The sequence below is a fragment of the Ictalurus furcatus genome, chromosome 14 (genome assembly GCF_023375685.1).
Source record: "Ictalurus furcatus strain D&B chromosome 14, Billie_1.0, whole genome shotgun sequence".
NCBI lineage: Eukaryota > Metazoa > Chordata > Actinopteri > Siluriformes > Ictaluridae > Ictalurus > Ictalurus furcatus.
The window spans coordinates 5,756,317-5,780,143 of record NC_071268.1 but is presented as its reverse complement, the minus strand read 5'-3'; the positions used below and the strand labels follow the sequence as shown (position 1 = coordinate 5,780,143).

Sequence of the window (23,827 nt, the reverse complement as noted above, 5' to 3'; positions counted from 1 at the left end):
ATCTGAGACTAATCAAAAATGGATTTAAAAAAAAAACCTGTTGTTTGTTTAACAAAGTAAAACATATAATCGTATAATAAATGTGGTGAAGGGTTTTTTGTTGTTGTTGTTGTTGTTGTTGTCAGGGGACATTTACTGAACTTTTATGGAAGGTGTCTCGGGTGTCAGCGTTTTGTAACAGTCACGGAGCTTTGCAAAGTTTCCCAGCACAGGAAAGTCTTCAGGACAGAGGGGTTATGCTTTATGGTTTCTGAGAGAGAGAGAGAGAGAGAGAGAGAGAGAATGGTTGTTCTGTAACGTGAGTGATAACAGGAACTGACTTGTCTCTCGGTTGTTCCACAACATTAAATCTAACTATAAAATCATTAAAAAGCACAACGTGCCGTTCGTTAATAAATGAAACGCCATAATCTTTGGCAAATTCCTGTGGTACAAGTGGAACAACGCACTCCAACACATTCCGCGTGGTTTTACGTAAATAATCCACATCGTGGATGTTTTCCTTTCCTTACAAAATATATATATATATATAAAAGATATAAATATAAAAACTGTGTAATGTCTCACACTGCTTTGGATTCGTGAGGAAAGAAAGTGTCTAATGTGGCTGAGATCTTTGTGTGAAAACGCAAGTTCTTGTTTGCAAGTAAGGTTTGTGTGTGTATGTGTGTGTGTGAGCGAGAGAGAGATTCTGCTCAGCTGGGGTCGTTGTTTCAGCCATGACTCCATGCTTCAGTGAACACGTCTGGCTGTGTGTGTAAGGTGTGTGTGTGTGTGTGTGTGTGTGTATGCGAGCCATGTCGTGACGAGGGAACTATTGAAAGCTTCGCTGTGAGGAGCCAGCAGTCATGAGCTGCTGCACTCCGTCAGCTTTACTCCACACACATGCAGACACACACACACACACACACACACACACACACAAACACACACAGACAATGATTTCTGACACAGAAAGAGATGCAAGTCCAAGACAAAGTGATGATCCGGATCCTCTTAATCCCAGATTATATCAGTGGTAAACAGAGGAGATCGCTGAAATGGAGTTTAAATGGATTCGACAGTGTCGCGTTTCTCCAAATATAGAAGTGGCTGACCAAAGCCAGGCATTTTACTTTTCTCCCTAACAACGGTCCAGAAAATACAGTCCAGTGCTGTCCTGACTAACAAGGAAAACCATTTGTTACATTTTAAATTTGGAAAATCAAAAACAAGTCAAGACCTTAGATCAGCAACATCAGCATCCTCTAACTAAGATTTCTAACGTCTGCAGCTCAGAGCATTCATGTGAGAAAACTGGGAATAAAATTTCGTATTAACCCTGTGGAATCATCCCATGGCATATTCTCGCAAACAACTCCGGGATGGTGGTAGAAACAAACAAGCCGAAAAAGTCTGTATGGTATCATGTTTATGTCTGTAAACCAAGCGGACGAGGAGATATCTTGTTCCGAAAAGCATACAGAATTAAGCTGCGTTCACACATACCGTGATTTTATCGCTGCAAGTCACTAGTCACTTTACTATGAAGTCGCCAGTAGGCGTTCCTACTACTGGTTGCCATAGTAACACTTAGTAACACCTCTGACAACAAATCAGTTTTCTTGACGCTAAAGTGAAACATTCTGGCGGGAGAGAGTCCGTATATAAAATCCACTGGTGTATATATGCACCATATTCTACGAGATGAAGGAGAAGCAGCGTGAGCTCTTCGCCGTTGCGGCCGACTATCTGAGCCGGACCGTCTGGGTCCACGAAGCGATTTGGACTCGCAGGCGGGATGGGGGATCACGGAGCACATGTCTTCGCCCCACTGGCTGTCGCTGCAACAAGTCGGTCCAAATTTGCATACATAAAGTTTTCTCAACTATGTCACGTGGCTGGACACGCCCACATCTAGTCGCCAGCTCCCATCGAAAATGAACGAGCTCCGGGCGCTTTGTTGCTGCGAGTCGCTGTATGTGTGCGAACATGTGTTTATTTAGCTACTTCCTGTTACTTTAGGAAGTAACAATAAAGCTTCCGTGCGATTGTTTTAAAAACAAAAATCTCTCAAATGACGCTAAAAATGTTTAACGTGCACCTATTATGATTTTTCAGATATTCCCTTTCATGTAGCGTGTTATAGAGCTGTTTCTGAACGTAAAAACGTCTGCAAAGTTTCAAAAATCAAAGCGCACGACAAGCGGAGTTATCGACTCCCAAAAGAAGGAATCGATTCTGAACAACTGAATCGAATCGTTAGTGATTCCAGACTTTACTTCCAGTACTAACCTACGTAGGTTTGTAACAAAAAGCCCCGCCTCTGGTCTTCATCGGCTGCTCGCTGACAAGCGGTAGACCAATCACGACACACTGGGACATCTGAGCAGACCAATCAGAGCAGAGTATGCTCTCTGAACGGAGGAGTTTAAAACGAATCCTTTAGAACGGATCATTTAACGAATTGTTTGTGACACAGGGGGGAATAAAAGGTAATGCTGCAGTTTAAATTATGAGCACGTTAAAGTGTTTTTTGAACTCGGACGCATGTCAATCTACTGTAGGAGAAATTTAAAACAAAATTAGGCACGTTTCAAAACGTGAGATTTAAGAAAAGTAGATTTGTTAGTGCGTCATTTATTACATACATGAATGTCGGATTTAAGCCACGGGAAAAGCAACTGAAAACATAAATGCATGCAGTCTGATGCATAATAATGTCACGTTATAATGTCACGTTATTCCAACTCGGAGACGTCAGAGAAGTCGCTCGACATGACGGACTTTCCGAGCGGGAATTGTGAGCTGGACAGCTGTTCGAGTGGATTTTTTCCCCCACTCAGAGGTCAGAGATAAAAGTTCTAAGTGAATTCAAGTGGCCTTCTGATTCAAATCTGATACAAACCATCAAAATGGGCCAAATCCATCGACACCAGTGGGTTTTATGCAGACGACAAAATTACACAGAGATCTCCACACGCGCAGTCAGAGCTATTGAGAAAAGAGAAGCTGTCAAAGGCAAGAGCTCATTCATCGAACCGCAGCTGAATAAAAGGGTCCAGATTCTGAGAGCTGGAGGGAAGATAAAAACCCTCAGAACAACATGAAAAGGGGAAAAGAATAAAAAAAGATGATATCTCAGCATGGGGACAGAATAAAACAGAGACGGAGAGAGAGAGAGAGATCAGATGCGATCTTCTCTTTTCTTTCACAGACAGTGAGGTTGATAAGGAAACACAACACAAGTCTCAAATTTATTGAACTGCTCATCGGTTCACCTGCTTCCTGGTTCCAGGGTAATTAGATCGATGTATAATTCAATGCTCCATGACGTCACACACAACACACGCACGGCCTGCGGAGTCAGATTACCGATAATAACACTATCCTGAATTCTTCAGTCACCGTGTCAGCTGTCACTCATCGAGTTACCGAGTGCTCTCACCTTTCAGCAAGGTGGGGGGGGTTTAAAAAAAAAAAAAAAAAAAAAAACCCCAGAGGATTTAATCTCTAATGATAGAATTCTCATTTCTAAGGAGTGTTATAAACGCAGGCTGTCTGTACGCTACGTTGATACAGCAGCCTGAGCTCCTTCCTTGGCTCTCCACAGAATACGGGGACTTCTTTGATCTCAGAGAGCTCGATTAATCCCCTCCATCTTTTTTTTTTTTTTTTATATTTCTAGTCCATTTTCATTAGCATTACTACCCTGCGTTGAAGATTTCTCTGTCTTCGCAACCTTGCATATAAATCAGGCGAGGTGCTGCGAATTCAAACGGACACAGTTTAAAACCTTCACGTTACAGGGTAAAGACGCCGATCTGTTCACGAGGCAGAGACTTGAGCTCGTGTGCGATAATACAAAGCTACAGAAACTCCACAGAAGGTGCACAGCTCTCTAACCAGGCACGGAGCTTTAAATACAAACGGCTTCGATCCTTAATAAATCCACGGGTAGTTTTCATCCAGGGGTGTTGGTCAGCTTAACGTTTACACCCTCGGAGACTTTCGTGCTCGCTACGAGAGGTGCTCGGGTTTGAAGGTTTTCACAGGAGGATGAACTCTCGCGGGTTACACGGTACCGTGGTATTAATAAACATCCGTGCGTCAGCGTATATAACAGATACATCAAATCCTCTATTTGTTCGTCGTTCTTAGAAAGATATTTCTTTGAGACTTTTCTGTAAAATAAAGAAGAAAGAGAAAAAGAAAGAGAGAGAGAGAGAGGCTGTGAGGAAAGGTGGTAAAAATTTGCGAGGCAGTGTTTAGCCAAAAATAGATGTTGCTTGGTTTAAGTCATCTTAGCAAGTGAAGATATCTTCATATAGTCATATTTATCTAGTATTTCCTGTTATAAGATTATAATAAAGTCTGTTTTATCAACTGTTCACTGATGGAGACTTGAGGGAAAAACTGTTCCTGGCAATTGCAGTCAGAAGTCAGCTTCATGAGCTGTACCATGTGGGGCCATCCTCAGCAGCAGCAAGTGATGAGAACTCCAAGCAGACGTAGGGCATCAGGATGGATCAGGCAGGTCTGGAGAGCAGAAGGGGTCAGGATCACTCTAAATCACCTCTGAGGTGCTGCTTCAGGATTAGTGATGGGCACGAACAGTTAACTAACTGCGTACTGGTTATGTAAACACCTAGCCAATGGCTGAAACACTACGGCATGGCGCTCGTGTTTGTCCACCTCATGACAGTGAGTTTGTTAAGCTAGAGCTGGGGAGCACAGGCACGGGTAAAAGGGTTAAGTACTTTGGAAAATACCAAAAAGTAAATATTTAAAAGACTACACTTTTTTTTTTCCATCAAACGCGTCCTCGCTTTCTGTTAAGGTAAAAGAAGGATGTTTGGAGTTCAGAGAAAAATGGTGCAAGTTCTAAAAAAAACTAAAAAAAAAACTGGGTTTCATGGGGAAAACATTTGGATACGTCTGGCCTGGAATAACGGCTGTGAGCGACACAGACGATGCTAAAACTTTCTCAGAGGAGTTCAAACTTTGTCAGAAAACAACACGAGCTGCTCTTTCTCCACTCGGGGATTTAATATTTATTAAAATGTATGTGCGCCTTGCAACTGAGGCTTTCAATGTCGTTCTATTATGGACGTAGTGTACACTCTACAGATGCCTTCAAACATGCAGGTTCACTAAAGAAAGCCTTTATGGTTCTACCCTATGTAGTACGCGTATAAAGTGGCGAGGAAGCCGTTGAAGGCAAGTTGAAGAGAGTATCCTGGCTGATGTACAAGTGCCAGTGAGGAAACAATGACTGTATACTAATAAATCGCTCTAAAAGCAATTATTTGTACTTTCTGCGGTTTATGTAAGATGACCGTGTGCTGCTGATGTTCGTTCTGCGTTGCGGTACAACGTTCTATGCTCATTAATACTCGACGATTGTTGTTGTTGTTAAGTAAAGCAAAATTATTTGATGGATGGTTTGGTTTTACACTTCATACATCGCTGAATGTCTCACCGTCTAGAAACGCTTGACTGTACGGCCCTCGTTAATCGCAGTGGTCTGTAGGACCTGTTTTGCGCGTGTGGTCCTGTAATGCTCAGTGCATCTGTGTGTGTCCTTACCGCAGGGGTTGCGTCTGAGCACTGGGGAGCCCTTCGTCCTGCGTGCCTCCCCCCTCTCCTGCGTCTCCTCCTCCTCCTCCTCCTCCTCCTCCGGTTGTGCTGGAGATACGGAGGTGGCGTAGCTCCTCTGGCTGCACGGCGTTGTACCAGTTCTGCAGCCCGCCGTCCGGGGTGAGCACGGGGCTGCGCGCCTCCTCCTGGCCATGTGCCACCCCCTGCACCGTCTTCACCATGTTCACGGCGTTAGCCGGCAGCTGGAGCAGCTTCTGCATCGGTGTCATCTTCATTGCTGAGTTTTCTGATGATTTGCTTTCACGCCACCTTCGAGCTGGTCTTGAGACTCACATGTGCAACGGCAAGGCGGTTATATACACCTCAACAGTTGCTCAGAGTGCCACCTGTAGGATCCGTGAACAGCAACTCATCGGCTCGGAAAAATCCTCAGCGACCCGTCCAGCTTTCCCCTGTATCCCCGATGCAAGACTGCTGGAGTGAGGGATTTCCAAACCTCCAGGGTGAACGGCCGGGGGACGCTGCTGCTGTGCTCAATCAAGCCTCCGCCTCACATGTCAGTGAAGGATCTCCCTGCTTAGCGCGGACGTCTGTAGGAGAGGTACGGCGCTGTGTCGTGAGTCTCTCCTGGGAGAAAAGCTATTCTCCGTCTGCTCGGAGGCAACTGCATGTGAGCGCAGCCTAGAGATCTAACAGGTCTGCTCTGCCCCCTCCGCCCCAGCCACGTTAGCACACCCCTCCCTTCCACTCTCCTCTTAGCACACCATCACACTGTAGCTCTCTTTCTCCCTCTCTCTCTCTCTCTCTCTCTTTTCTCCAACATATTTTCCTTCACTCCTCTCATTCATTCACCTCTATTTTTTCTTCCCTCTACACACACACACACACACTCTCTTTCTATCCATGTCGCTCTCTCTTTCTTTCTCCCTCCCCCTCCCTCCGTCGGACTCGCGCGGACATGACTCAGCTCTCGAGCAGTCCTGTTCAGAATCATCTGATGGCTCCGTGTTTTATTCAGAAACACAAACAGAACGGTTTCACAGCACTGTTCAATAATAGCACAAATGGAGGATACAAAAAAGCTATTTCGACACGCACACACGCACTCTCTCCCTCTCTCACACACACGTCTCTAAGTGAATAGAGTATACATCATCCTGTACTGCGTACTGAACTGTAGGTGGCACCAAATGAACTAAAAAAATGAAAAGGCAAAGAACATCCTCAGAGCTGACTCTGCTCTAATATCACAGTCGACTCTGCGTGTTTACTACTGCACTCTCTTCCTTAAATACATGTATTTCTTTGCTCCATTTTATCCCAAGACCCCTTTTAGAAGCACAACGTTTTGCACTGTGTGCGCTCGTCAGAAGGAGCGTGCGAGCTTTTCTACATACAGGTGTGGAATTCACACAGAGGGCTCGAGACGAGAGCAACGCGGTCATCCGCAGTGAATAAGACCACCCTCCGGAGCGAGGGCACACAGAGACTGGATGAGGGCCCCGTGCGCTCAGAGCAAAGAGTCCTGCTTTAATCAGCCGGGAATATGAATCTCATTTTGTTGATTGCAGATGGAAATACCGTGCAGTTAGTCCAGCCAGGCTTAAAAGGGTGTGTTGCTAAGGCAACAGCATCGGAGGATTTCTCCTTCTCCATGTTTGCTTTGGAACCAGTAAAACAGCCATCTCTCTTCACACACACACGTAAACACAGCAATAGGGCGCCAATAAAAAACCAGCAGAGGAACATCTCTCTGACATCCAAACAACACCTACTGTTAAATACTGACATCTGTACGTATACCTACACTCTAGACTAGACTGTAATCTCTTCCTGGCAGGACGCACAATAAATGTGTGTTCGTACTGCAGGTATTGCCACAAACAAACGTCGGTTGAATACACGAGGATACACAAGGATGGTCCCTCAAGAACCATTATCTAGTACAACTCAAATTTACTGCTGATTGGAAAACAAATAAAATCCATACAATGGTGGATAAATCATTATCTCGGGTGCCAGGGACAAGCACATGGCACATACGTATGTATCAGTTTGTCGTTTAGAGCTGCCCGTCAGACAATATGCTGATATAGCGGTCTACATGGTTTCTTTTCTCATGTACAACAACCAGAGAAAGGTTGGGGGTAAAAGAAACAAAAAAAACTTGCTTGCCATTTTTACAAATGAAAACATTTCACCTGGGACGTAATGTGTTTCATTGCAGCTCTACGAGTGTAACTGTTTCAGAGTCCTGCTGCCTGCTGCGCTACACACAGTTTTTAGCCTGGATAAACAGGGACTGGGTAAACACGGCGGAGCTTTCACTTGCCTGGCGAGTAAGCTAATGAATTAAATGTTTTGTCCACCCCGACCCATATGACTACTCGACTACTTTATACAAGAAAGATTCAAACAACAAATCTCATCAGTTCTGTATGGCCAAGAACAAAACACTGTTTTAAAGGAGTTTTTTTCCCCCTGAGCTGAGTTGATGTAACTAGGTACAGAAACATTTGATTGGAAGGCAAAATGGTGGGACACTATAAAGTCGGAATTGAGCGAGCCACTAAAATCTTAGGTCCTGGGGAATGCTAATTGCGTATATAACTGTGGTTCTATAAATACTGTTGTCTTACGACCATCGTTTCCTTGGTACCTTCTCGCTAAGAGCCTGCCAGATTGCTACTGTTTCCGAATGACAAGGACTCCTGGGTGGTATCCGGTGTTCTAGCATACTAACTTACCCTGCCTAACCCCTAGGGGTGGTGAAAATCATCTGGATAACATAAGCCACTATGCCATGAGGAACTGACCAAGCTTAGGACTACCTGGAAAGTTGTTCAGAGATGACTACTGCTGACTTGCTGGAGCAACACTTCAACAAGAGTGGCATGTAATTGTAGGGGTCAGGCTCATCGATCTGTGCACCGAGGAAGATAAAAAGTCGGTCCGTTAATCAAATCGTATCATAGGGTGAATACTGGGTTTAACCAGTATTCACCCTCAGCACACTCAGCACAGAACGCTGTGAGGTCAATCAATTGGTTAACAAAAGTAGGTGGTATGACTTTTGGACAGAATCCCTGCATTCAACCACAAAGTCCTTCCAGCAGTCATCCAGCCACCACACCAAGGCATGCAGTGGTCTGAAGCGACTCCAGTACAAGGGTAAGATCCTATGCCTTGTTCAGAAAGGTTGTGACAAGTTTACATACACCTACAATGTAGACAGGGCCTTCCTGCTGTCTGGGAGTCCCTGCTGGAAGGCCAGTACTCTAGGAACCAGGCAGTGATCTGGATCCAGATGATCCACCTGAGAACATACAAGGCCTCCAGTCATTCGAGTGTCTCCTGGACTGCTGGGTCGCAGTCCTCAACCTTGAAGAACTTTCATGTTAGGCAGAAAGTGTGCCATTGATGTGTCTCAGATCATTTCTAGATAGTTTCAGTCCTCTGTGTTAGTTGGTTGATGTGTGCTGTTCCCACACACAGGGGCTCACACACTTCCTGTGCCGGAAACCCAATTCCGGCCCCATGTGTTAATGGAGTCCAGCTAACTATGCAAGCTCTGTGGCCAATGGCGTTGATGGGGGTGCCTCCACCACCACCAGAAATAGCCTTAAAATATAGGAGTAAAAGGAAGCTATTGAAGAAAAACTATTTCAGACATTTGACCTTGACTTTGTTTGAATCAATTCCAAAATCGAACCAGTTAATCTGCTGGTTACAATCATAACTCCGTATAAATCCTACAAACCACTCGTTGTCGAGATGTTGCGCTAACGAGAATCTTGGATGGACAGACAGATGGATGAATGGACGAACAGATAGACAGACACACAGACAGACAACCTAGAAACATAATACCTCAACCACTCAGTAGAGGAGGCATCAAAAGCAGAGGCAATAATGTGGCAATCCCAAGTGACAGTAACTTCCACGGGAAAAGCAGGAAAAATATCAGGAATTGAAAGAGGAACTAGAGAGAATGTGCCACATTAAAACCAAGATTCTCTCACTGATGATAGGAGCACTTGGGATTGCGAGGGCTGTGATCCCTAAGCTAAAAGAGGTGAAAAGATCCCAATAACAGGATAATCAATCTCATTCCAGAACAGTGCAAGAAATGTGAAAAAATACTCTGCTCCACCCTCAGACCCCCAGGTTTCTGAAGCCCAAGCGTGAGGGATCGATTATGTACAACCCACCAGAACTGTGAGACATCTCAAAAAATTTGAATATCGTGGAAAGGTTCATTTTATTTCAAGCCTATTGTTTACAGCTTACAGCTCAATCAAAAATCCGGTATCTCAAAATATTCGAATAAAGAATTTATAATACAGAAATGTCGACCTGAGAAGAGCTCTAATCTGATAATTAACTCAAAACACCTGCAAAGGTTTCCTGAGTCTCTAATCTCTCTGTCTGGTTCAGTACACAACCACAATCATGAGGAGGATGAAAGTAAATGCTGCATTTCATTTGGAAATCAAGGTCCCAGAGTCTGGAGGACGAGTGGAGAGGAACAGAATCCAAGCTGCTTGAAGTCCAGTGTGAAGTTTCCACAGTCAGTGATGATTTGAGGTGCCATGTCATCTGCTGGTGTTGGTCCACTGTGTTTTCTCAAGTCGAGAGTCGATGCAGCGTCTACCAGGAGATTTTAGAGAGCTTCATGCTTCCATCTGCTGACGAGCTTTATGGTGATGCTGATTTCCTTTTCCAGCAGAACTCGGCACCTGCCCACAGTGCCGAAACTACTAGTGACTGGTCTGTGAGCATGGTGTTACTGTGCTTGATTGTCCAGCCGACTCGCCTGACCCGAACCCCACAGAGAATCGCTGAGAGACACCAGACCCAACAATACAGACGAGCTGAAGACCGCTATCAAAGCAACCTGGGCTTCCAGAACAAACACCTCAGCAGTGCCACAGGCTGATCGCCTCCATGCCACGCCGCACTGATGCAGTAATTCGTGTAAATATTATTAAAGCCTGGACCGAGTATCAGCGCATAAATTAACATACTTTTCAGGTCGACATTTCTGTATTATAAATTCTTTATTCTAATATTTTGAGATACTGGATGTTTGATTTCCATGAGCTGTAAGCTGTAATCGAGATTAAAACCAAAAAATGGCTTGAAATATTTCACTTTATGTGTAACGAATCTAGAATAAATGAAAGTTCCACTTTTTGAATTAAATTACGGGAAAAAAATAACTTTCCCATGATATTCTAATGTTTTGAGATGCACCTGTATCCCGGGGATTCTGCCATGTATGCTGAGCTCGACACTTCAAGGCAGATCTCTGTTCATGTAAAACAGCGCTATATGCACCATTAACTTGATATTTAGTGCTCTCTCCTGGTGAAGAGAGGAACTAGCACTGCTGTTTTAAATGGGAACAAAATCACCTGATTAATCTGCAATAATATATCTTTCGTTTTGTGTCACTGAGGCCAGTTTACCAACACACATTTTGATATCATCAAATGCTCCCCATAAAACACCAATATAATGTACGCTCACTATCCACTTTATTAGGAACACCTGTACATTCATGCAGTTATCTAATCAGCCAATCATGTTGCAGCAGCACAGCGCATAAAATCCTGCAGATACAGGCCAAGAGCTTCAGTTAATGTTCACATCAAACATCAGAATGAAGAAAAAGTCTGATCTCTGTGATTTTAACCGTGGCATTGATGTTGGTATCAGATGGGCTGGTCTGAGTATTTCATAAACTGCTGATCTCCTGCGAATTTCACACACAACAGTCTCTAGAGTTTACACAGAATGGTGTAAAGAACAAAAAAACATCCTGTGAGCCGAGGGTCTGCCGGCTGAAACACCTCGTTGATGAGAGAGATCAAAGGAGAATGACCGGACTGGTCTGAGCTAACAGGAAGTAGTTATAGGAACTCAAATACTCACGCTTTACAACCGTGGTGAGCAGAAAAGCACCTCAGAATGCGCAACACATCAAACCTTGAGGTGGATGAGCTACAACATCCGAAGACCACATCAGGTTCCACTTCCATCAGCCAAGAACAGGAACCTGAGGCTCTCATGGGCACAGACTCACCCAAACTGTTTTGAAGGTTCGATGTTATGTGCATGCTGGGACGCTTTTCTCCTCACCACGGCTGTAAAGAGTGATTATCTGAGTTCCTAAATCCTTCCTGGCAGCTTGAACCAATCTGGCCATTTTCCTCTGATCAACAAGGCAGACCTGTCACATACTCTCTGTTTTTTTGTTTGTTTGTTTGTTTGTGTTTCGCACCATGCCGTGTAAACTCTACAGATCGTTGTGTGTGAAAATCCCAGGAGATTCTGAAATACTCAAACAAACAGCCCTTCTGGTACCGACAACCATGCCGTGATCAAAGTCACACAAATGACACTCTTCCTTCATTCTGATGTTTGATGTGAACATTACCTGAAGCTCTTGACCTGGATCTGCATGATTTTATCCATTGTGCGGCTGCCACATGATTGGCTGGTTCTATTAGATTAGCTGACTGTGCATTTGTTCCTAATAAAATAGACGTGTGTGTGCGTATTAATTAGCAGTACCACGGAAGTACTGTGAATCCTCCAGCACGAACACATCGTACGATTATATTTCAATATATACAGTAAATATGTACCAGACTCAAAATTGAGAGGTTCCTTAACCTGATACAGACATCCTGTCTTAACAGAGCAGAAAACAGATCCAACGTACTAATTAATGAGGACAATCTTGAACGGTCATATTTTACAGAAAAGCCGATTAATTAAGTCCAAGTTCGAACGCAAAAGCAGTTAAAACAGATATTTGGACATTTGGACAGCATTGTGAACCACATCATAGTGTTTTACACATTTCTGAAGATGAATGATATCACTTGACATTTCTTATGTTTTTAACAACAATGCCTGGCTTTATCCAATGCAGCGTGACTTACCAGTAATTCATGTAGAGTCATATGAATATATCGTATGGAAAGAACAGGTAATGTGTTACAGATAAATACAAATACAGATGGAAACGTTTTTAAATAAAGCTTTCCAGAAAGGTTCGCTTGGCATCTGGTTGAGACTGGGATGCTGTCGTGTGAGTGTAGGGTTTTTACTTTAATGTGTGTGCGATCGAGCGGTACGGGGGCAGATGTTTTAGCTCTTTACCTCAATCTCTTCAGCTTAAAAGCCTTTCTCTTTTCTTAACACTTTCACAATTCTTCTCACTTCAGTTGATTTGTATTTTGTCCCCAAATACAAACGATGTCTGTGTGTATTTTGTGTGATTTTGGGCTGTACAGTGACCGTGTGTATAAGAAAGGTGTGTATATGTCCATCCAGCCATCCGTCCGTTTTCCGTACCGCTTATCCCACACAGGGTCGCGGGGAAGTCTGGAGCCTGTCCCACGGAACTCGGGGCACGAGGCGTGGGACACCCTGGACATGGTGCCAACCAAATCACAGGGCACAATCGCACACGCATTCACACACTATGGACAATTTGGAAATGCCAATTAGCCTACAACGCATGTCTTTGGACCTGGGGAGGAAACCGGAGTACCCAGAGGAAATCTCCAAAACACAGGGAGAACATGCAAACTCCGCACACACAGGACGGAAGCGGGATTCAGACCCCCAAACCTGGAGGTGTGAGGCGAACGTGCTAACCACTAAAGCCACTATGCCCCCAAGGCACTATGTAAATTAACCTATTAACTTAATAATAATAATAATAATAATAATAATATTATAATAACCCCCAATGAATGGAGACGATGGTGACCCAAACCCTATAGTTTTCCTTTGCTGGATTAACGTCCATCCATCCATCTTCTATACCGCTTACTCCTTTTCAGGGTCACGGGGAACCTGGAGCCTATCCCAGGGAGCATCGGGCACAAGGTGGGGTACACACTGGACAGGGTGCCAATCCATCGCAGGGCACACATTCACATACACATTCACACACCCACTCAAACACTACGGACACTTTAGACTCGCCAATCAGTCTACCATGCATGTCTTTGGCCTGGAAACCGGAGCACCCGGAGGAAACCCCCGCAGCACGGGGAGAACATGCAAACTCTGCACACACAGGGCCATGGTGGGAACCCCGAGGTGTGAGGCGAACGTGCTAATCACTAAGCCACCGTGCGCCCCTGGTTTAATGTTTCAACACCAAACGTGCAGTACATAAAAGTACATGACTATCACTAGTGTGTGTGTGTGTGTGTGTGTGTGTTAAACCCAGACACTGAAGAAGGCATGTAGTAAGGATGTGTCCCTGAACATTTAGTCAGAAACAAGCGCTTTAATTATGCATGCTCATCTTCAATCCTGCAGGACGGGACTCCAGCGCAGTCCGAAGACACACACGAAACATCTGCTGAGGTTCCTCTGAGCAGAAACACCAGCAAACTGTACTGGACTCCAATCCTGTACGACTGGACTGGGCATCGCAGCCTGGAATAATAAACCTGTGCGTGCTGTGTGTTTACACAGCGGTTTTGAATCTTTGAAAGGACCAGGACGTCGGGTAGCTCAGCAGGACGGCAGGGTGGATCAGTGGTTCGCTCTAGTGCTACATTTTAATGTCAGAGCAGCATCCTTCACTGGAGTAGCACTCTTTCATGGAGCAGGGACTGAATGAAATGGCGACTTGGTGTGTTGTGAGTCTAATGTGTGTGTGTGTGTGTGTGTTTGGGACGCGGCCCGGGCTCGACTCTGAGAGCTGTCCACCCTGCAGTCCTGAAACCCTGCACAACACACACACACACACACACACACACACACACACAAGGAGGGATTTAACTCGCATTAGGGCGAAATCACGGAGATTCTAATCCCACGAGCGATAAGGCCTCACTGTATCCATGACAACAAACCCATTCCGGACACACAACTCCCAACAAACCGCTTTTAACGGTTTAAGCAAAGGTCATATTGTTCAATCCGGGTATTTTTCAGCTCTCTAGACACAGTAAACACGGTATTAGCTTGTCAATCTGGCAGCAGGAAGTCGCCATCATCTCGCACCTCCTCCTCCTCCTCCTCCTCCACAACCCCCTCCAGGATCATTCAAATGACATGAAAATATTTTTTTTTTTAAAAAGAGCAGAGAATGAAAACGACTCCCTCACCTCTTGTAGTCGGAGGAGAAGATCCCGCCGCTGGCCGGGTCGTGGCCGTATTCGGGCTCTGCGGCGGTGGAAGAGCCTCCTTTCTCATCGTTAAAGGCTGAGCTGGTGGACATCACTGCAACCGCTTTCTGCAGGGGAGCTCGCGCGTGTGCTCGTGCGCTCTCTCTCTCTCTCTCTCTCTCTCTTTCTCTCTCTATCACCATCACACACACACACGCGCGCGCAAAACAAAAGTCACGTGACAATCATCGCGCCCCCCCGCCCCTCCCTATCTCCTTAATAACAAATAAAACCAGCTGCTCAGTGAAATGTACAGACCTTTCACCTCCACAGAGTGTGTTTAAACTCAGTTCACACACACACTGAGGCTCGAAATCTACTACATAGTGCAAAAACATAAACATAAACAAACAAACAAACACACGACAGGACTACCTTGCTGGGAAAATAACAACAGTAATAGAAACCCTCATCGAATTTGTAATGGGTTTAATGGTTGTAATGGGAATTGTATTGGTTTTAATGGAAAACGTAATGTGCGCGATGGATTTCAAGCATCCGTGATCTGGTCTGGTCAGGTTCATGGTGCTTTAAATTACACCATTGGTTTGTTTAGATATTTGGGAAATAATGGACTGGTTTTTTAATGGAAACTGTAATTATACCTGTGGGTCTCTACTGGAGGCATGTTATGTCTAGTGGATACCATTATATTTACATTTACATTTATGCTTTTATCCAAAGCGACAAAGTAACAAAGCGGTTATTGTAATGGTAATGGTTGTAATGGTTAGCTGATGGTTTGTAATGGTATTTGTAGTGGAAATCATTAGACGTTTTGTGATGGTTACTATTGTATTTTGTTTGTTTGTTTTTGTCTTTTCTTCAGCAGGGCACTCTTACACAGTTCACAAAACTGTTTAAAAAACAACCCTGGTCCTGGAGTAGCCCTCCTGTCCTGTATATTTTAGTGCTTTACCCTGCTCTAACACACACACACTTCTGCTTCAGGAAGGGATGTTAATTAGATAATTATCTGATTATTGAGGTGAATCAGATCTATGTGGGTTAAACCATGAATAAAGAGGTAAGAAGTAAATCTTCAACATGTAGAGATAGAAACAAACTGACCAATATAAACGTTTTAACACAACGAATGATGCACTTTAGGGATATTTTGACCTCTTTTATGTAAACAATCGACTTAATTCTCGATCTGAATCCAATCTTGCTGGACATCCGTACAAAGGACTGAGTAGCAGTTCCGCTGTTGGTTGCTAGATGGCGCCAGCGCTCCACTGAGGACAGACTGAACAAAGAGAAGAGATTATTATCTTCACTGTGAAGTGACTCAGGGGAAGTGCACATCGTACACTGGAGACCATAATCTTTTCATCAGGAAAGTCTAGAATATACAGCATATTGGATTTGTTTGTGTTACATGAATGGTCGAATTAAAAAAAAGACAGCAGCTGTTTGTATTTGGATCTTTTTAACGCACTCCTGCATGCTGCGTGCTTTTATCTCACCAAGAGCAATAGGGGAAACATTCTCGACAATAATCTTATTTTTGGTTTTACAGTTGTGCAGATTGGAGTTTTTGTTGTGTGTATAATATCGTAACATTACATTGGGAAGAACGTATGGCAGGCGGAACTATGTACGCGGAGCATTATTTTCAGTCGGACAACAACACATTGGCACCCGTGTTCTGATTGGTCGGCTCTACGCAGCTGCCGCTTCTAATTTGCATAAAGCTGAATTGAACTTGTCGATTCAGGTTCTCGCCGGAAGTCACAATAACCCACACTCACATTTTATTTAATTATTTTCTTTATAACAACATCGTGTTATGGCTAGGAAATAACCAGTTTAAGCTCGAATGAATGTTGTATAATCACACTAGTTACACAGAATTACAATACGGAAACTTACAATACGTCGCCGCTAGATGGCGATATTTACTGGCTAGCAGAGCAAGACAGCTGAGAGACTTTGTAAAAAAAAATGCTAAAGTGATCTTGAAATTAAAGCATGGGTGCCGTACTTTATCTTGTTTAGGTTCACTGTGGAATAAATGATTTATTTTATATAAATTGTACATAAGGAGCTAGTATTAGAAACTACTGTAGACGAGTACAAGCAAAAAATAAAATGTCCTGCGCACATCTCTACTTGAAATTGATCTGTATTTGAAGAATTAGACTGCGATCTGATGTTGAGATTCAGATTGTCTTTCTGCAGTACTCATTTGAAAATATATACGCTAAGAAATAATACTGTAGCATTTTTATATCCTTCTGTCGAGCCACACATGATTTATATTGAGATGCCAGTGATCCTGACCCTTTCTGCACTCCAGACCTGCCTGATCCATCCGGATGCCCTACCTCTGGATGGAGCTCTCAACAACTGGAGGCTACAGCCTGGAGATTGCTGAGGACGGTACCGCTTGAAGTACCATGAAATAGTTTTGGACCTCAATTCCACATGGACGTTCTCGCTGTGGTTGCTGGGACTACAGTTGCTGCGATGGCCTTGGGACTGCAACTACCACATGCTCTTTTGCACTCAGGTCTCCTCTAGTGAACAGTGGACTAGTTCAACAAACAGACTTCATATAAAACCATAATGAACTTTCCTTTACTTTCACACTATCCGTTATTACCCAGATGAGGACGGGTTCCCTTCTGAGTCTGGTTCCTCTCAAGGTTTCTTTCTCATATCATCTTAGGGGGTTTTTCCTCACCACCGTCACCACCGGCTCGCTCAATAGGGATCAATTCACACACTTCAAATCCGTATCCTGTGTTTATATATTTCTGTAAAGCTGCTCTAAGACAATGTCCATTGTTAAAAGTGCTATACAAATAAAATTGAATTGAATTGAATTGAATTTTAGGACGCACGGTGGCTTAGTGGTCAGCACGTTCGCCTCACACCTGCAGGGTCTGGGGTTCGATTCCCGTCGGGGCCCTGTGTGTGCGGAGTTTGCATGTTCTCCCTGTGCTGCGGGGGTTTCCTACCCCAGTCCAAAGACATGCATGGTAGATTGCATGTTTGATTGGCATATCTAAAGTGTCTGTAGTGTATGAATGGGTGTGTGAGTGTCTATGTGATTGTGCGCTGCGATGGACTAGCACCCTGTCCAGGGTGTACCCCGCCTTGTGCTCGATGCTCCCTGGGATAGATTCCAGGTTCCCCTGTGACCCTGAAGAAGGAGTAAGCGGTAAAAGATGGATGGATGAATTGAATTGTATTTTTACTTGGCATATGAGAATACAGAGAGCTACTCTTACTGTTTATATTGGATTGTATTTTAATTCAATTTGTCATTTAACGTACTTCATTAATTTTGTTGAAATTGGTGGATAAGAAATTGTTGAAATTGGCCAACTTCATCCTTGTCAGAAGTGAACACATTTGGAATATTTAGAACATTATCAAATTAGATGTTATTCTATAGAGCTATAGAATATTTGTCTGAAAATGATCATTATAATAATTATAATAATTTTCTCCCTCTTTTAATGTAACCCCCCCCCCCCACCCCCAGTACATTTGGTCAGATGTGAGTCAAAATGTGTAGATAATTATTATTCCCACAGCATCATTACCTCCTTCCTGAAATTTTAGACATATAGCTCTAATTTTGGGGTTTGTCTCTATAAAAGATATTTGTTATTGTTTTGGGAATATTGTTAACAATTGGTTACATCAGATGTTGCAGTGGTCTGACTCAAGGAAAATACACACAAAAGTGTGTATGCGTGTTGGGGAGTGTTAATGAGAGCAGTTGTGATTTTAAATTAATCTGACCTGACAGTGAGCAGAGGGAACCTCCTACATCCTCAATCAACCAGCTGCTTCACACACACACACACACACACACACACACACACACTTGGCTCCTTAATAGGACCTCTTTTGTCTGGCAGGAGAGCCCAACTGTTAGGTCACTACAATAAGAGAGCTAGCTAGTGAGCAGTCACTATTATAAGCAGTAATCCAGCTAGAAAAATGAACTAGCCCATCAGCGCTCCTCACACACACACACACACACACAGGGTAGTGTTCAAGTGAAAAGTCTCCAGGTGTAAAATATCCAAGTGTAGTGTCCAAGAGAAAAGTGACAAATTAAAGTGACCAAGTGGTAATAGAAAAAAGGTGTGAAGTGATTTAGTGTCACTGGGAGTGTAGATGAGCTGTCTATGGGGTGTTTAGGAGCACAACAGCTGATAGGTTAAAAAAAAGAGTTATTTTCTGGTCTCGTCCATGGTTGGGAAATCTGAAGGTGTTTGCCAGATGGTAACCTGGAGAACAGTATGCTGAGTGACTGAGGTCTGAGGTGATTTTGTGAGCTTTCCTGTAGATGTGTCTGGTAGATGTACTTTATGAATGTATCCTTGCTGGGAGTCTGTACCCTGGCTGGGAGTCTGCACACTGGCTGGGAGTCTTTATCTTGGCGGGTAGTCTGCACCCTGTCTGGGAGTCTGTGCCCTGGATGGGAGTCTTTATCCTGGCTGGGAGTCTGCACACCTTCTGGGAGTCTTAATCTGGCTGGGAGTCTGTACCGTGGCTGGGAGTCTTATTCTGGCTGGGAGTCTTATTCTGGCTTGGAATCTGTACCCTGGCTGGGAGACTTTATCCTGGCTGGGAGTCTGCACACTGGCTGGGAGTCTTATTCTGGCTGGGAGTCTGCACCCTGGCTGGGAGTTTGTACTCTGGCTGGGAGTCTTTATCCTGGCTGGGAGTCTTATTCTGGCTTGGAGTCTGTACCCTGGCTGGGAGTCTGTACCCTGGCTGGGAGTCTTTATCCTGGCTGGGAGTCTGTACCCTGGCTGGGAGTCTTTATCCTGGCTGGGAGTCTTATTCTGGCTGGGAGTCTTTATCCTGGCTGGGAGTCTTTATCCTGGCTGGTAGTCTGCACCCTGGCTTTGAGTCATATTCTGGCTGGGAGTCTTTATCCTGGCTGGGAGTCTATACCCTGGCTGGGAGTCTTTATCCTGGCTGGGAGTCTTATTCTGGCTGGGAGTCTTTATCCTGGCTGGGAGTCTTATCCTGGCTGGGAGTCTTTATCCTGGCTGGGAGTCTTATTCTGGCTGGGAGTCTGTACCCTGGCTGGGAGTCTTTATTCTGGCTGGGAGTCTGTACCCTGGCTGGGAGTCTTTATCCTGGCTGGGAGTCTGCACACTGGCTGGGAGTCTTATTCTGGCTGGGAGTCTGCACCCTGGCTGGGACTCTGTACCCTGGCTGGGAGTCTTTATCCTGGCTGGGAGTCTGCACCCTGGCTGGGAGTTTGTACTCTGGCTGGGAGTCTTTATCCTGGCTGGGAGTCTGCACCCTAGCTGGGAGTTTGTACTCTGGCTGGGAGTCTTTATCCTGGCTGGGAGTCTTATTCTGGCTGGGAGTCTTATTCTGGCTGGGAGTCTTATTCTGGCTGGGAGTCTGTACCCTGGCTGGGAGTCTGCACCCTGGCTGGGAGTCTTTATCCTGGCTGGGAGTCTTTATCCTGGCTGGGAGTCTTATTCTGGCTGGGAGTCTTATTCTGGCTGGGAGTCTGTACCCTGGCTGGGAGTCTGCACCCTGGCTGGGAGTCTTTATCCTGGCTGGGAGTCTTTATCCTGGCTGGGAGTCTTATTCTGGCTGGGAGTCTGTACCCTGGCTGGGAGTCTTATTCTGGCTGGGAGTCTTTATTCTGGCTGGGAGTCTTTATCCTGGCTAGGAGTCTGCACCCTGGCTGGGAGTCTTGGCGGTTGGCATGTGGTTAATAAGTGCAGTAAATTGGTGTTGTCATTGGGATTACCAAAATGCATGTTATATTTAAAGGTATATTTTAGTCCCATAATACTACAAGTTAGTAGGCAGTCAAATACTTTGATTATTGGGTGACTCTGACAAACAAAATATTTATCATCACACTGCAATAACTGCAATATCAAATACAGCTCTCCAATATTTGTAAGTTCTCTGAATCGATCCTTTGGTCGTTTACTAATCTTTTTTCAGCACAGTGAAACTAATGCTCAACAATGCACAGTTTCACTGTGTGTTTTCTGGGTTCACTGTGTGCATCCTACTGAACACCTGTCACCACTATAGTTCTTTCATTGGTGGGTGCTGTAATCTTGGTGGGTAGCTCTAGATTTCTAGAAGGTTCACTCCTCACGAGTCTGTACCTCTTCAGCAGTGTGATATCCAGGGGACTTAAAAGCTGTTAAGTTACAAGTACATTGCACATGAAAGTTGTTGTTAGCACCAATTTGATCATCAAAAACACATTATACTTGAAGTTCCCTATTTCAGTTATGTTGCGTCTTTTTCAACAATCTGTTGTGTTTGTTGTGTTTATACTCTATTATTTAATTAATATGAATTATTATTGTGTTTATAATTTGTGAATGAAAGCCCAAAACCATCATTGGCAGTCATTTTGTAAACATTATGCCAACAAGCAGGGAACTACAGTTAAATTTATTTATTTATTTATTATAATGATTATCCATCCATTTTCCATACCGCTTATCCCACACAGGGCGAGCTCGGGGCACGAGGCGTGGGACACCCTGGACATGGTGCCAACCCATCACAGGGCACAATCGCACACATATTCACACACTACAGACAATTTGAAATGCCAATTAGCCTACAACGCATATCTTTGGACTGGGGGAGGAAACCAGAGTACCCAGAGGAAACCTCAGAAACACAGTGAGAACATGCAAACTCTGCGCACACAGGGCAGAGGCAGGATTCAAACCCTCAACCACGGAGGTGCGAGGCAATTACTATTATGATTATTATTATTATTAATATTATTACTATTATTTTAAGTGTTGAAATACTTTATTTTTACTTTGTTGTCATTGTGTATAACTAGTATCATATGAAATGTCTTCAAAATATCTTATATTTTCTGTATAATAGTCAAATTTCTTATTTCCTATTATAAGATAACAATAAACCAAATATAAAGTCATTAAACTTATTTCTAGACGTTTTCATTTCAAGCTTCAAGTGCAAGCTTAAAATAGTATTGTTCTATTGACAAATTATTTTGCTAATTTTCAGCATTTGTTTCTATAAAATGAAATTAAAAGCAAAATTATAATTAAACATTATAAATGGCTCCTTCAAACAAACTGAATCAAGTCAGTAAAGTGAGTCATGACACTCGCACCTTCTCCAATCGTGAATGAGCAGTATCTATTAACCCACAAAAACATTCATTATAACTAGTCACAATGTATCTCTCTTTCTCTCTCTGGTAAAGCCAGGGATCTTTGCTCAACATCAGGAAGTTCCTGAAGGGAAGCAAAGAACAGGGAGCATATTTCTGACCCGCCAACAGTATGTAAGCACGTTCATGTTTCCGAGACACGCGTGTCATGTGCATGCTGCTTACACAGTCAGAGACTTATGACATTGGATATACAGTGCCCTCCACTAATATTGGCACCCTTGGTAACTATGAGCAAAGAAGGCTGTGAAAAATTGTCTTTATTGTTTAAGCTTTTCATCTTTTGTTCAAAAAAATTCACAAAAATAGTCTGCTCTCATGGATATCAAACACTAGACAGGTTTATCAAAAAAAATACATCTTTGTTAAATATAGGTGTGCAACAATTATTGGCACCCTTTTAGTCAATACTTTGTGCTACCTCCCTTTGCCAAGATAACAGCTCTGAGTCTTCTCCTATAATGCCTGATGAGGTTTGAGAATACATGGCGAGGGATGTGAGACCCTTCCTCCATACAGAATCTCTCCAGATCCTTCACATTTCGAAGTCCACGCTGGTGGACTCTCCTCTTCAGTTCACCCCACAGGTTTCCATTTAATATCTGTTGATATTTGATAGAGTCCATGATGCCATGTATCCTAACAAAATGTCCAGGTCCTCTGGCAGAAAAACAGTCCCAAAACATTAAAGATCCACCACCATATTTAACCGTGGGCATGACGTACTTTTCCATACGGCTACCTCTCTGTGTGCACCAAACCACCTCTGGTGTTTATTACCAAAAAACTCTATTTTGGTTTCATCTGATCATGGAACCCGATCCCATTTGAAGTTCCAGTAGTGTCTGGCAAACTGAAGACGCTCGAGTTTGTTTTTGGATGAGAGTAGAGGCTTTTTCTTGAAATCCTTCCAAACAACTTGTGGTGATGTAGGTGACTTCGGATTGTAGTTTTGGAGACTTTCTGACCCCAAGACACAACTAACTTCTGCAATTCTCCAGCTGTGATCCATATGTTTTGTCCACTCGAACCGTCCTCTTCACAGTGCGTTGAGACGATATAGGCACACATCCAATTCCAGGTTGATTCATAACATTTCCAGTTGACTGGAACTTCTTAATTATTGCCCTGATGGTGGAAATGGGCATTTTCAATGCTTCTGCTATTTCCTTATAGCCACGCCCCATTTTGTGAAACTCAACAACCTTTTGCCACACATCACAGTTATATTCCTTGGTCTTACCCGTTGTTATGAATGGCTAAGGGAATTTGGCCTGCGTGTTACCTCATATTTATACCCCTGTGAAACAGGAAGTCATGGTTGAATAATTTCCTGTTCCTAATCACCCAGATGTACTAAAAAGTGTAAAATATCAATGTGAATATACTTCAAATATATTTCTCATATGAATACATAGGGGTGCCAGTAATTGTTGCACACCTATATTTAACAAAGTTTTTTTTTTTGATAAACCTGTATTGTCCTTGCAATTGTTTGATATCCATGAAAGAGTATTTTTGTGATTTATTATTTTTTTTTATAAACAAGAGTGAAAGGTTAAACAATAAAGACCATTTTTCCACAGCCTTCTTTGTTCATATTTACCAAGGGTGCCAATATTAACACATATACATGTAGAATTGCTCTGTCTAACACGTTTTAGGCCGTGTATAAAGTCTGGGCTCCAGTGTGCTCAGCCCAGCTGTTTTGAGAGATCTCTCGGCTTACTTTGTCCTGCGATCAATCCTGGAGCATTCCTACAAATCGAGCTTTCCTGCTTGCGTGGTGCATTTGAGCATGTTTCATGACCGTCAAGTGCCTTCCTGACTCAGTCTTTATGGAATCTGTATGAAGGAAAAT

At 43.6% G+C, this 23,827-nt stretch overlaps 1 protein-coding gene across 6 annotated transcripts in view; it reads right to left on the bottom strand.

The window, feature by feature from the left end:
• Nucleotides 1-14,917, bottom strand: part of LOC128618014 (AP-3 complex subunit beta-2) — a 54,835-nt gene extending 39,918 nt beyond the window's left edge. For 3 of the 6 annotated variants that reach the window (XM_053641364.1, XM_053641366.1, XM_053641365.1), the window contains exon 1: nucleotides 14,727-14,917. In XM_053641364.1, coding sequence (XP_053497339.1) covers nucleotides 14,727-14,839 — 113 coding nt within the window. In that variant the 5' untranslated portion in view covers nucleotides 14,840-14,917. Of the gene's footprint in view, nucleotides 1-5,568; nucleotides 6,717-14,726 lie in introns of those variants that run through there. The other 3 variants (XM_053641362.1, XM_053641363.1, XM_053641361.1) reach the window with 2 other exon arrangements.
• Nucleotides 14,918-23,827: the final 8,910 nt, after the last annotated feature.